Raw genomic sequence first — 14,824 nt, 5'->3', positions numbered from 1 at the left:
ATAATATCACAGCATAACAAATGTTGTTTAATAACTGTGACCACAACACATTATGTCTCTCTGGCAAATGATCCCTTACAAGCTGTTTGCAGCTCTACTGTGGAGTAGTTTGCTGGACTCAGACTGTATCAACATATTGTATACTAACTTAGATTATGCTAAGAAACCCACTTTCTATCCTTAGTTGTCCTGTACACAAACTGTAAATTGGTTTCTGGTATGTGTTGAAATACAGTGTGAAGTTGATGAAGCAAGAGAAAAAGTGCAGGATTGTTTTTGTAAAGCTGTCAAAACATCTTGACCACGAGACTTTAAAACTAGTCAGTGGTAATAAATCTGCTAAAGTGGAGCAAAAGTTGAGTGGCTCATGTTATTCCTTACTTAGCCACGGACGAAAATCTGAATTCTGTTTAACTTTGTATGGAACCCGTAAGAGTAATTACATCAGTTGTATCGCTGAAAAACACTAATATATCGTTACATTACCAATTCATACATTTAGCCTGTTACTTTAAAAATAAGTAATTCTGACTAGAACAAGGACGAGTGTTTCTTGTTTGATCTCATTTTGTGCATGCAGTGAGAATAGTCCCAGTATTAACCTATTAACATTCTCATAAAAATTATTTTAACTTTGGGGGCTAACAATGCTGCATATATATCTTTCATAGATTCTTGAACAATATAGGGTTTTTTTTCCCACTTATGATGATGTTAACATGGATGGTTTCAGTTGCTGGCATGGTTCGCAAGCTGGTTTATGAAAGAGAAATTAATCTTGAAGAGGTAAGAGACAGATTAGCCTCTGAAAATAAACTTTATTTACTAGAGGGTACTAAAATACAAACTGTAAACTTTGAAGTACTTTTACATGATCAAAATCCAGCTGGCTTTGTTTTCACTTATTCTCCTCTGGGCAATAGGTTCCAGTTCTAGCTGCCAACTCATATTCACAGCACTGTTTGAGCATCAGTTCTCTTAGTATACAAATATTGTCCCTGAGACAAAGAGAAACAAGCAAAAAATTCTGTAAAAGTTGAAGCTCAAAACTGCTGTTTGGAAAAAGTCCTTGTGATTAGAATAGTTTTTATTTTGAATTATTTTATGCTATATATTTTCAAAGTCATAAAACTTCCTAAACCAAATTGGAGATTCACCGTACACTGTATAATCATCACAAATATAGGGGAGGATCACATAGGAAAAAATGAGACACTTATTTTCTTGTATCAATGGCTGGTTTTAGCAAGTGCTAAGGATACAGGAAGACATGGGGGTTTATGATACCTTTTCTGTATGGATATATATACTTCTTTTGAAGAATTATACTGATCTTTGTACTGCTGGAGTAAGGGTTTTTTTTTTTTAATTTGGGGAATTGATAGGTCTTATTTTTTGTAGTGTTTTAAAATATTAAATCAATATAGTAAAGCTAATTTTGGTAATCTTCTCAAAAGTGCTTCAGGAGCAGTATTGGCTTGTTTCCAGAAGCAATTTTTTCAGAAAAGAGGAGTGATTCCTCACACATGGCAAAATTGTTTTTTGCGTGCTAATATGTAATGGTTTACAAACGTATCCATATGCTACTTTAAGTCCAGAAACAGGCTGGGAAAAAAAAAAATTGTTTATACGTAGCTGTAGATATCCTCAATACTTTTTAGAGCATAAAAAAGCAAACTCCTCAGGAGGACGCAGTAATCTGACAACTGGTCCTGTAACCCTATTCAAAAGAGTTTTGCCTGAGTACTGGGATTCTTTGTGTTTGTATGTGATAAACATACAGAGGCAGTGCTGCTCAGAACTACATTCGATCCAGGAGGGAGCAGCGGAAAGGGTAGCATAAAAGAAAATAAAATATGTTGAAAGATTACTAATTTGACAGGAAGATGACACCCATTTAGGGAACTGGTATTGTCTTGGTGACAACATGTTTTGCTTAAAACAGTATAAAAAAAAAAAAAAAAAGAGAAAGCAAGAAGAAAATTTGTTTCCTAACTTTAACTCTCTTTGCTGTGTTGTCTTGCAGTACATGAAGACAATGGGTGTACACCCAGCCATTCATTTCTTTGCTTGGTTTCTGGAGAATTTAATTGTCCTCACAATAAGCAGCTGCACTCTGGCCATCATTTTAAAAGCAAGTGGTATCTTTGCTTATAGCAACGGCTTCCTTATCTTCTTCTTTCTCCTGGATTTTGGAGTTACAGTTATTATGTTGAGCTATTTTCTGGGAGCATTTTTTAGCAGCGCCGATACAGCAGCTCTGTGTGCCAGCCTTGTGTATATGATCAGTTTTTTGCCCTACATAGTTTTGTTGGTCTTGCAGAACCAGTTGAGTTTCACCAACCAGATTATAATGGTAAATATTTCTTTTGCTTTTCTAATTTTTGTCCTCCAACCATACTGTGAATTTCTGTAATTTTGAAACTTTAGATCCTAATTTACTTAATTTTTCCCAAGTTTCTGTTTGTTTTTGTGTTTCACTAGAAATAAGTCACATTAATAACTTCTAGTGAAACACATCACATGAATAGGTATCCAATTGAGAAAATGTTTTGAATGTGGAGAGGAATAAAAAATAAATTTTCAGGGAAATTTTATAAAAATACAGAAAATATAAGGATGTTGCATTCCTCATGCTCATGAGTTCTCTTTATGCTTTGGCCTCAAAATATTTGTAATGTTAGTGTACTTTCAAGCTTACCTGATGATATTCCACTTCGGAAAGTCATTACTTGTTTGGAGGAAAACTAGTGATTGATTCTCTGTTGAGTGCAATTAGGGATTATACTAGGAATTTGTGTTTGTGTAGTGAGTAATTATCTATACAGTCTGAGTTATATGTTTCTTTGGTATCTGTTGTTCTGTGTCCTTTCCTGTTATATGTATGCCGTAGACTGCTTTATGTCTTTGTACTGTCTTAATATACTACATCCCTTCTTGGGATATCAAATATCACCATCACACAATGCAAACAATATTTCATACATTACGGCTTCTCTCTTTTGAAATAACTCACATATTAAAGTAAGCTAGTGGAATAATTCATACACTATTAAAAAAATGGACACTGTCAGTGTCAATTGGTCAGACAAAATATACTCTTTCTTTGCATAGAAGTAAGCACAGATGTACGACTGCAGAATTCAGGCATAAATAGGCAGGGTGGAATTTTTTACTTTTATTGTTGTTGCTTCCTCTCCCTCACCCCCTCCTTTGGGCCACAAAGAGGGAAGAGTATGAATCAGATAACTTGCACACTTTAAAATCAGTTATTTCAAAATATGTCCTCAGGTGTCCTAGATTTGCTGAAAATCAAAGGCAACAGCATATCAGAAAGGCATTAATTTCTGAAGAGAAGGGAGAGGCCGTCAAGTAAGATGGTGAAACCTTAGCAATGTAAGAGGCAGGGATTCTGTTGATGGGAATTAGCATGAACTTCTCTGTAAAAACTTCTCTGTACAAAAATGCAATCCATGCTGCTAGTGATTTTGATTATTTTTCTAAGGACCAGCCTATGTCATACAACTTTCTTCAGACTGCTGGCAGGATGTGTTCCTTTTGTATCAAATATTGCAGAAACCTTACTAAACTGCATTATTTTAAAAAAAGAGATAAAACACACTTCTGTTTCAGCTCATTTTCAAACTGCAAAACTTTATCAATGAGTAATGTTTATTAATTTTAGTAATGTTTTGCATCTCCTCATCAGCCTTCACAAGATCACCAGCGTTTTCCCGTTGATCATCAGTCACACTTCCTAGTTATACTACATCACTAATTTTCTCATTTTTTATTTTGTACTTTTGTGATACAGCATGACTATGATGCTTCTTGAAGTCAAATGTTATTTCCTTGTAAAAAAATGCCATCTCAGCATTTAGTACCTAGTGTGCATGTTCCTTCTGTCTCTGCCTCTTCTTGATTTCTGGTCTTTCGAAAATGAGTTAGACCACTGCTCTTACTACAGAAAGTTTATTCCTTTGCACGCTGTTACAGTGTTATACATTATATGTTTCCAGTATGTAGTAGTTCTTTGATGGTCTATATCTTGTTATAAGGTTAAATAGTGCTTTGGAATATTAATAACTAGATCAGTGGAGCTTTTTAAGGTGGAGAAAATGCTACTGCATTATGTGGAATAGTATAGTTATAACATAAAAAGAAATAATGACCATTAGCCTATGTGAAACAAAAGTTTTAGTGCTTGCTTGTAGTGTTGCAAGTTGTTTTTCTTCATGGACCTTGTTAAGAATGTGCTATACTTGATGTTTACACCTTGTTTCTCCTCTGCTGTTGTAGTGTCTTCTGTCTACAACTGCCTTTGGGCAAGGAGTATTTTTCATTACATTCTTTGAGGGCCAACAAATAGGTAAGCTCTCCGGTTAGAAGAAAATCTTTGTAATTGTTATTTCAAAAAATACAGTTTGAAAAACATTTCACTGTATTCTGAAAAAAATCTCTAATCATCGGTTAACAGGGTATATCATAACTGGAGAAAACACTTTTTTAATGCTCCTTGAAGATCAAGTTAGACTTTTGCTGCTTTCTAGCAGGAAATTAAAGTGGGCTTAGCATTGCTCTATTTGCAGTGCAGGTTGGAGGAAAATCTCCACATTCCGTTAGATGACGGAATGAGTGTACTCAGCTAAAGAAATTGCGTTACTGCAAATGCTAACTTTATTTTTAGTGAAATTCTGTAGAGTTACCTAAGTGTTACTCTAAAGGTGAGCATCTGACTAAATATTTCACTCATTCAGTACAGTATTTCTCTCATTCCAGTGGAGGGAGCTTTGGCAAGGCATTTAGAGCAATTTCTTAGAAGTCTTTGCTGATGTCCATGGCAGCTGTAAAATGCTTGCTTTCTGGTGAGTGTATCAACAGGAAGTTATGTAGGATCACAAAATGGGTGAGGTTGGAAGGGACATCTAGAGGTCAACTCTTCCACCCCTGTTGTTCAAGCAGGGCCACATATTGCTGGACCATGTCCAGATGACTTTGGAATATATCTAAGGCTGGACATTCCACAGCCTTTCTGGGCAACCTCTGCCAGTGCTCAGTCATCCTCACAGTGAAAAAGTGTTTCCTGATATTCAGAGGGAACCTCCCTTCTTTCAGTTTGTGTGCATTGCCTCTGGTCCCGTTACTGGGCACCATGGAAAAGGCCCTGTCCCCCTCTTCTTTGCACGTTCCCTGCGGGTATTTATATTCTTTTGTAAGATCCATCTTGAGCCTTCCTTTCTCCAGGCTGAGTGGTGCCAGCTCTCTCAGCCTTTCCTCATAGGAGACATGCTCCAGTCCCTTTGTCATCTGTGTGGCCCTTTGCTGGGCTCTCTGCAGTGCCTCCATGATTCTCTTGTACTGACGAGCCTAGAACTGGACACAGTACTCCTCCCATGACCTCACCAGTGCTGAATAAAGGGAAAGGATCACCTCCCTCCATCTGATAGAAATATTTTTCCTAATGCAAGCCAGGGAATCATTAGCTTCCTTTGTGGAAAGGGCGCATCGCTGTGTCGTGTTCAACTTGGTGTCCACTAGTGGATGACACTAAGCTGGGTGGAAGTGTGGATCTACTGGAGGGTAGGGAGGCTCTGCAAAAGGACCTTAACAGGCTGCACCGCTGGGCTGAGGCCAATGACATGAGGTCCAACAAGGCCAAATGCCGGGTCCTGCACTTGGGGCACAACAACCCTATGCAGTGCTACACACTAGGGGAAGAGTGGCTGGAGAGCTGCACGGAGGAGAGGGACCTGGGGCTAATGGTTGACTGCCAACTGAACATGAACCAGCAGTGTGCCCAGGTGGCCAAGAAGGCCAATGGCATCTTGGCTTGTATCAGAAACGGTGTGGCCAGCAGGTCCAGGGAGGTTATTCTCCCTCTGTACTCGGCACTGGTGAGACTGCACCTTGAATACTGTGTTCAGTTCTGGAACCTTCACCGCAAGAAGGATGTTGAGGCTCTGGAGCGTGTCCAGAGAAGAGCAACGAAGATGGTGAGGGGGCTGGAGAACAAGTCTTATGAGGAGCGGCTGAGAGAGCTGGGGTTGTTTAGCCTGGAGAAGAGGAGGCTGAGGGTTGACCTTATTACACTCTCCAACTACCTGAAAGGAGGTTGTGGAGAGGAGGGAGCTGGCCTCTTCTCCCAAGTGATAGGGGACAGGACAAGGGGGAATGGCCTGAAGCTCCGCCAGGGGACGTTCAGGCTGGATATCAGAAAAAAAATTTTCACAGAAAGAGTCATCAGGCACTGGAACAGGCTGCCCAGGGAGGTGGTCGAGTCACCTTCCCTGAAGTTGTTCAAGGAACGGGTTGATGAAGTGTTTAGGGACATGGTTTAAGGGAGTGTTAGGAATGGTTGGACTCGATGATCTGGTGGGTCATTTCCAACCTGGTGATTCTATAATTCTAGGGCCCTAGGTCCTTTCCTGCAAAGCTGCTTTCCAGCTGGGTTGCACCCAGCATATATTGGAACGTGTGATTGTTTCTTGACAGGTACAGGACTTTGCGTTTGTTGTTAAACTTCATAAGGTGCTTGTCAGCCTGTTTCATCAGCCTGTGCAGGCCTCTCTGGGTGGCAGCATACCCATCTTGCCTATTAGCCACTCCTCTGCATACACTCTACCCCCTTTATCCAGAACATTAATGATGATGTTAAACAGGATCAAATTCACTATTAGCCCCTGAAGTACACCACTAGTTACTGGTTTTCAACTAGACCTTATACCACTGATCACCACCCTCTAGGTCTAGCCATTCAACCAATTTGCAATCCACCTTGTTATCTATTCCTCCAGCCCATACTTCTTCAGCTTCTTTTAGGACGATCTTATGGGAGACAGTGTCAGAAGCTGTACTGAAGTCCAGATAGATAAGATCAGCTAGTCTCCCCATATCTGCTAGGCCATTCCTTTCAATGTAGAATTTTAATCCAGTTGGCCAAGCATGACTTCCACTTGGTGAAGCTATGCTCACTATTCTTGGTGATATTTTTCTCCTCCATGTACCTAGAAATAGTTTCCAGGTTTAGCTGCCCCAACACCTTCACAGGAATTGATATGAGGCTGGTTCTTGGGTTCTAGTTCCGTGGGTCTTCCTTCTTGAAGTGAAGATAGGAGTGGTACTTGCTTTCCTCCACTCTTCAGGCACTTCTCCCAATTGCCATGATCAATCAAAGATTATTGAGAGTGGCCTTGCAATGACATCTGCAGCTTCTTTTGGGTATCTCCCATCAGAGTCCATGGACATAGGTATGTGCAGTTTGCATAAGTATTCTGTAACTTGATCCTCTTCCACCCAAGGTATATCACACTTGCTCCACACTTTTCTCTTAGTCTCTGAGACATGGAATTTCTGAAGACCAGACCTAGTAGAAAAGACTGAGGCAAAGGTGACATTCAGTACCTAAGTCTTTTCTACCTACTGTGTAATGAGGTCCTCTCTCCTATTGAGCAATGGGCCTTCTTTTTGCCACCCATGTACTTATAGAAGCCCTCCCTGTTGTCTTTAACATCCCTGGACAAATTAAATTCCATTTGTACATTAGGTTTTGCATCTTCACCCCTGGATGCTTGAGCAATGTTTCTATATTCCTCATGGGTTATCCATCCTTGCTTCCACCATCTGTTCACTTCCTTTCTGTGTTTGAATTTGGCCAGGAACCTCTTGTTCATCCATACAGGCCTTTTGGCATTTTACCTGACTTCCTATTTATTGGGTTGAACTATCTTTGAGCTCGGTAGATATGTCTGAGTTCATACATGCAGTAGTGTATAACACAATGGAGGTTTATGAGAAGAATATGCTGAACAAGAACAGTGTAAGTTATTCACTCTCAACTTTATGCTAAGATTGATATTTAATTATTATGCATTGGAAAACAAGAAAAAAATACCTTTACTTTGTAAAGTATTTTGTACATTTTTCCTATGTGAACCTATTTGTAGTCAGCCTGAGTAGCAGCTTGCTTCTGCAAGCTTAGAGACAGCTGGTGAAATACCTGCTGAGCTACTGTGCAGATGCTGAAGTGCATGGGAACATCCTATTATGTTTAAGCGTTAGGAAGAAATAAGTGTTTGGAAACTGGGTAGGCTGCTACACAGTGGTCTCTGCTGTCCCCAAGCTAAGAGCTGCCCCTATTGAAGCTGAAGATTTAGAAAAATAAGAATTGAATGTCCTGGCCCTTGACAAATGTCTGCAAATGATATGCATTTATGTATTTGAGTATGTGAAGGAATGTAATTCCTTTCTTTTTTTCACTGCTACTGCAAGATCAATATTTATGATCGTGGATATTTCAAACCACCAGGCATTGAAAAACATCATAATCATACAAAAGTTTGTAAGAATGGAAGAGACAGTTGCAGAAAATATTACTTACATTTCCCACCAGATACCTCATCAAAATGACTCGTCTTTACTAAAGAAAAGGCAAAACATACTTTGTGGAAAACTTGCTTTCATTGACAATCACAGCAAAAGCAATGTAGAAACCACATCATGTCCTACTGTAATGCAAACAAAATAATGTTTTCTGATAAAAAATGTAGTGCTTCTCATACATCTGTAATTTGGTTACTTTTGTTTGCCATTTAGCAGTATGACAGCTTTCTGTAGAATTAGTGTTTTGTACCTTTTTTCCTTTTGTGTCTTCTGCAATGTAATAATTTTATGAAGCAATTATTCAGTGAGTTTGTTGTTCCTGTTTACCTGTGAGTGTAGTAAATGCACACAAATACTTGTTTCTTAGAATTCACAGATTTAAGTATTCAGTATTCATAGAAATTACTTTAAACTTTGTGTAACCCATTTCTTTTAATATCAGCAGAATGGCATAAAGCCTAATTCACTAAAGACGTCAGTGTTTTATTTTGTCAGAGTTGTAGTTGTTTTTCTTTTGCCAAATTAAGGGCCAACTAAAATTTCGTAAACAGCCCTTTCTACAACAGCCTCTCTGCGTTTTCCCAGCAGCAGTGTCGCCTGCTGTTCTATGCAGAGGCTTGTAGAGGCATAGCAGTTCATTTCTATTCATTAGGATTACTGTTATTAACTATGGTCTTTTTTGTGTCAGTGCTTAAATACACAGAATTGTGCAGTGTTGATGTGTTTGTGATCTTTAATGCTGTACTGATTTAGCTTTGACCTTTTGAAAATCATTATTATTATTGTTGTCATTACTATTACTACCAGGAATTCAGTGGAATAATGTGCACCAGTCAATGGAACAAGGAGGATACATGACCTTTGGATGGATGTGCTGGATGATGTTCTTTGACTCCATTTTATATTCTATAGGTGGCTGGTATTTCAGCAATATTATTCCTGGTAAGAGCATGGACTTGTCCTTATTTTCACATTATAGAAGAAGTTATTAAATGGCATGTACGGAATTAGCTTTCCTCATTGTGGTGCAACTAAACCAAAAACATATCTTTTCTTTAGCTGAGGTTTTGGTGTGAAAAACTGCCTGATTGCCTTTAATGACTGGGCAAGAAAGTCTTCCTACACACATAAATGTTGGGTAGTGCTAACATGTAGACTAGAATGTCTAGCCAGGTATGAAATATCTTTTGTTTGCTTACGGGGATGACTAATGTTTGAAGGACCTAGGAATTTGATGGTACGAAGCTTAGCCAAACTTCCTGTGAAACTGGTAAACCTTCTGATTCAGTGCTTGGGCTGAAACTCATGAAAATTGCTGTATTTTTGGATCACAAAGACTTCAAACTGTTTGGTGACTGTACCTTGCTCCCAGTCAGTCCACAGTCCAATGCATAAAGAAAACTATTTAACTTCCGAGTATATTTTCGTAAAGTAGTGGGATTTTTTTCATTAACCAAATTTTATGAATATTATTGAGCCGTTTAATACATTTTTAATCATAGTCTAATGCCTCACTACATGTTTGAAATTTACCTTTCCTCTGATTGGCGTATGTCACCTTTTCTTTCAGCTTCTCTGTATTTGCTTAAAAATATAAAAATAAAAAAATGAATTTTTCCTTGAAAGGTGGGGGTGTGGGTAATATACAACTGAATTTTACAAACTTTATCTTAAATCGACACATGCCTTTCAGCGTCCATGAAATACAACTCCAAACACACAGAGAGTGTATTGTGTGATTAGTAAGTGAAGCCTGGAATGATCAGGAAATGCCAATGTTCAGTTTGTGCATATTTAAGTTTAGCACATTTTTTCCTTTTGTGTTTGCATATTACAAAAATTGTTTCTTATGCTGACTGATTTGTCTATACCATGCAGATAGTACTGGTAGATGATTTGTACAATGGGTTACTCTTTTAACAAAAAATAAAAATAAGGCTATTTGCCTTGGCAGGCTGTTTGGTGCCTGTCCTCTACAAGATTATGGTAGGCTATGCCTGCATATTGTTAACTCTGTGGTTCTGTTACGCTTTAAATTGGTATCAATGAGGATCGATTATTTCATGGCAGGAATTTGTGTTGTGGCCAAATGGCTATTTTCCGCTTTATTAAGTTTTGCTATGTGTAGCAAAGAGTTTGAACTAATTACATGATCTAACTGGCTCTTTGTAAGTAATGATAGGACAGTACTAGTCTACTAAGAAGAAAAAAAAAAGAAATTAATATAAATTTTACAACAGATTGTATCATAATTGTCATCTAGGAAAATCTGGATTAAAGAACCGATGGTACTTTCCCTTTACTCTTTCCTACTGGAAGAACCTGTCTGGTGGAGATAGGAGGAAAAGACATTATCTGAATTCTAATATGTTTTTCTTCAATGAAACCTTCCAAGAAAAAGGTTTGTAGTCATAGCAGAATTTTAATAATGGCTTATTCCTGAATGGTGTGCTGGTTGTGATCAATCTGCTTTTATCATTGCTTGGTACTATACTATGTATTTAGATTTACTAATTGTTAACTGCACTGTCACCTGTAATGCTTGAATTGTTCGGTTAAAACTATTGTACACAATTATAAGAAAACTCTTTAGCAAATATAAAATAAGTATCTCTTGAGTTCATCCTGTCCCTGGCTATTACCTCTTTGCATTGTTAGGATCTTCAGAAGTTCCTTGAACACTTTCATGCTCTTAATGAACCTGAAATGCATTTTGCTTTACTAACTTCCTCCCCCCCAAAGCTGATTTTCTTCTTCCTCATTTGCTGTTTTTATTTACTTTTTGTTTTCAGTGGTAAAATTAACATTGCTATTTTCTTTTCTTTCTATTTCTTATTTCCTTCTTCTGTAATTTCTGTCTCTGTTTCTTAACATTTTGTTTAAAAAGCTGCTGTTATTTTAACTAATTTTTATCCATCTCCACATACTTTCACTGCTCTTTGTTGATCATTTGCTATGATCATTGATCATGATCATTGCTATGATCATTTGCTATTTGTTGATCCAGGTTTTAAATTACCTTTTTAAGTTTCCTTTTATCTCCTCCCAAGTCTCTTTCCCTTTCCCTTTCCCTTTCCCTTTCCCTTTCCCTTTCCCTTTCCCTTTCCCTCTCCCTCTCCCTCTCCCTCTCCCTTTCCCTCTCTCATGACTTTCTCACATTTCATTTATATTTTGTGAAGGAAGGAGTAAGTCAACCTCACTTATATTCCATCTTAAGCTGTAGAACATCATGATGGGTTGTTGTGTTTATTTGGAATTTACAGGAGCTTGGAAACAATTCAGTCATCTGTAGCGTAGGTGAAGAAACTGAACAACTAAACAGTTTTGTGTATTGGTATCTCTTACAGCAGGGCAAACTTCAAAATGTCTTGAGGTTAATTTAAACACTGAAAAATTATCATGTTAATTTTGTCCCAATTTTGCAAATTTTGCTGAGGTGATTGTCTTTGGCCCTTACTAAAAACGTTTTCCATTGGGTTCACCAGACCCTCTTTGGAAAGCAAAGGAAAAACTCTCCTCTGCCTGAAACACCACTAGTGTGCTCCCTGGCTCAAGCCATCCAAGTGATTGCGTACCACTTCATAGATCTCTGTCTCACTTCCCTGCTGCTTAAACTGATGTACGTCTGTACTTGGTAGAAAACTGCCCATATGTGAACTCTAGTGCTGCCATGCATGCAAAGGAACTTGCTCTCTTTCACAAGGATTGGGTGTCATTGTACTGGTAAAGGGATAAATGCATTCACACATAATTTGTAGCGCCAACCTTTCTTCCTAACATAGAAAGGAAGTCAGCTTGATCTGTGTCATGGTCATCTTAGTTTGCTGACATGTTTACTTGACGCTCAGAAAAATGCTGGGTATTAACTTGCATTGAGGACCTTGAATTATGTTTAGACCAGACTGTTGCTCTGAATCATTTTGCAGAGACATCTGCTCTGCTTTATTGTCAGAGGGAACTAAGATGACTAACTAGCTGTCTGTTGATGTTATTTTAATGTTATTTACCTGAAATTGGATGGCATATGTGGAGTACTTCACACAGAATTTTCTCTTACTTATGGGCATAAAAAATTGATTCAAGCAATCTTATTGTGTTTTTTCTACTAGAAATAAAATATAATGATTTTTTTATGACTCTGTGGAAATATATGTGGGCATGCACACAACTTTACGTAATTTTTCTATGTTGCTTTTTAAATCTGCAAATAGGCGAAATTCTTAGCAAATTTTAACTGTCTTAGTATCTTTGATTTCAGTGAAGCTTATGTCAGTTTGGAGCATGTGAACGTCTGTTCCAGGCTTTAGTAAATCGCAGCAGAGATTAAGTTAATTTGATGTTCATACGCACACACATAAACATACATTCAGCAGCCCCCTTGATGCCCTTTCCCATACAGACCCAGCACCTCCTTGCTGGAAAGGCCCTTGCACGGAAGAAGCCACTATTGGTGTCATGCTAGTGTCTCTCACCAAAGAGCACGTAGATGGCCGGAAAGCTGCTGTTAAAGATCTCAGCCTCACTTTCCATAAAGGACAGATAACAGCACTCTTGGGACCTAATGGAGCTGGGAAGACAACAGTAATGTAAGTCTGCCATTCAATGCTTTTACGCTTCCACCTTAGCTATGCTTTCTTGCTTCAAAATGGTTGTGAACGCTTTCCTGTGTCTTTTTTTTTCCTTCCAAATAAATATTTAATAAAATCCCCAGCACAATGGAAATTAACAGCTATGTATCCATGACAAAAGCAATATAATGAATAGAGAACAGGGTCCTCTGTGCCAACGAAACTATTGTGTAATAAATCAGGAGCAGCTTAAGTAAGAGCTGGGCAGGTTGAGTTGTAGAGTTGAACACACCTCAGGAAAGTGTTCTTATCAGGAATCTCATGTATACTTCTGTGACATGGAAAGTGTGAAATTTTATGTGGTTTTGTGTTTTGTTCCCAGAGGTTGCAAGGGACTTCTTGGCAGTTGGCCAGAAATGAAAATAACATAAAAATTACATTTCAAAATGTCTCAGTTAAGAACTCTGTGTTTCTACCTTTTTGTTAGCTATTATCAGTTTTAATAAAACCAGTGTGCGGGATAGGATCCAGTTAGGAATTACTCCTCATCTAGAATACACACGTGAAAAAGAAGCAGTAGTCTGTTCTATTTGGTTGGGGGAAAATGGAATTTGTTCTGGAAGTAAGGAAATGAAAGACTATTGTTTGTTTATTTGATAGTTCTTAAAAAAAAAAAAAAATGCCCTAAGCATCAATGTGTTTCTGTAATTACGCTCAAGTTCATTGGTGTTGTTATAAGGATGTAAAGATGTACCTGATCCAAGAGTGGGCTATATAATACAGTCGTTACACATGATCTTGCTGATTTTCTTTCTTTTCTTGCATCAGATCACTGTTGACTGGTCTGTATCCACCAAGCTCTGGTACCATTATTATTAATGGAAAGGATATATGCACTGATCTGGCTGCCATTAGGATGGAGCTAGGTGTTTGCCCACAGTATGATGTCCTGTTTAATACACTCACGGTGCGAGAACATCTACTGCTTTATGGATCAGTGAAGGCACCTGGCTGGACAAAGGAACACTTGAATCAGCAGGTCAATGGGTAAGTTTTCCTCTTATTTGTTGAAATCTGTCAAACAAATCAGCAGAGTCTATTGCAAGCCACCCAGGGAAGAAAGTACTAAAGCAAAATTGCAAGAAGAAGTGAAAGGAAACTACAGGTTTTGTGTGAGTTTTTATCACACTTAATGTTCTGAAATTGTGCTTTGAAAATAGATTTCCTAGTTTCTAACCTTTATTTGAATGTATTTGTAGCGAAACCATCAATGTTTTAAACCTGATATTAAAGAACTATCAAATAATCATGTTTTGACTGGAGTGGAGATGGTTCACTGGGTAACAGCTGCAGTGGCTTGTACCTTGTGCTATTTGCCTTACCTCCATCATTGCTGGAGAGGCAGATAGAAGTTAAACTGCTGTTTGCCCTGAATTTTCAGAGAAGTCAACACTGACTTTATGTGGTTATGATCCTGTATTCCCTTGCCTGCTCTAGAGGGAAGACTGGAAAACCAGAAAGGACAGGTAAATGCAGTGCTTCTTACATCTTTTTAAATAGACCATCAACTTCATTCTTTGTCAAATTCAGACTTTAAATGTGTTTAACTAGTGAAGGGGTTTCAAAACAAACAATCCAATAGGAAAAACAAGCCAGAGCTCTGACATGATTGCAGAAGAGAGAATTAGACAGTTCTTAGTTTGATGATGTTTATTACTGGTTTTAGGCTGCTACGTCTTTGATATAAATCTACATCTTCATCATTTTTTGCATCTAGTTTATTAAACTACTAGTAAACCATACAAGATGAAATCTTGTTCACTAATAGCAAATTACATTTTCTGAACTTTTGGAATAAAATATATGCTCTTCTAATA

General features: G+C 38.0%; 1 protein-coding gene across 1 annotated transcript in view; it reads left to right on the top strand.

The window, feature by feature from the left end:
• Nucleotides 1-14,824, top strand: part of ABCA13 (ATP binding cassette subfamily A member 13) — a 183,328-nt gene that overhangs the window by 69,493 nt on the left and 99,011 nt on the right. The window contains exons 25-31 of the mRNA XM_054060143.1: nucleotides 672-786; nucleotides 2,027-2,356; nucleotides 4,300-4,369; nucleotides 9,187-9,321; nucleotides 10,643-10,780; nucleotides 12,779-12,965; nucleotides 13,776-13,994. Of these exons, the coding sequence (XP_053916118.1) occupies nucleotides 672-786; nucleotides 2,027-2,356; nucleotides 4,300-4,369; nucleotides 9,187-9,321; nucleotides 10,643-10,780; nucleotides 12,779-12,965; nucleotides 13,776-13,994 (1,194 nt within the window). The remainder of the gene's footprint in view (nucleotides 1-671; nucleotides 787-2,026; nucleotides 2,357-4,299; nucleotides 4,370-9,186; nucleotides 9,322-10,642; nucleotides 10,781-12,778; nucleotides 12,966-13,775; nucleotides 13,995-14,824) is intronic.

The sequence above is a fragment of the Cuculus canorus genome, chromosome 2 (genome assembly GCF_017976375.1).
Source record: "Cuculus canorus isolate bCucCan1 chromosome 2, bCucCan1.pri, whole genome shotgun sequence".
NCBI classification, from domain to species: domain Eukaryota; kingdom Metazoa; phylum Chordata; class Aves; order Cuculiformes; family Cuculidae; genus Cuculus; species Cuculus canorus.
This window is presented reverse-complemented; position numbering and strand designations above follow the sequence as displayed.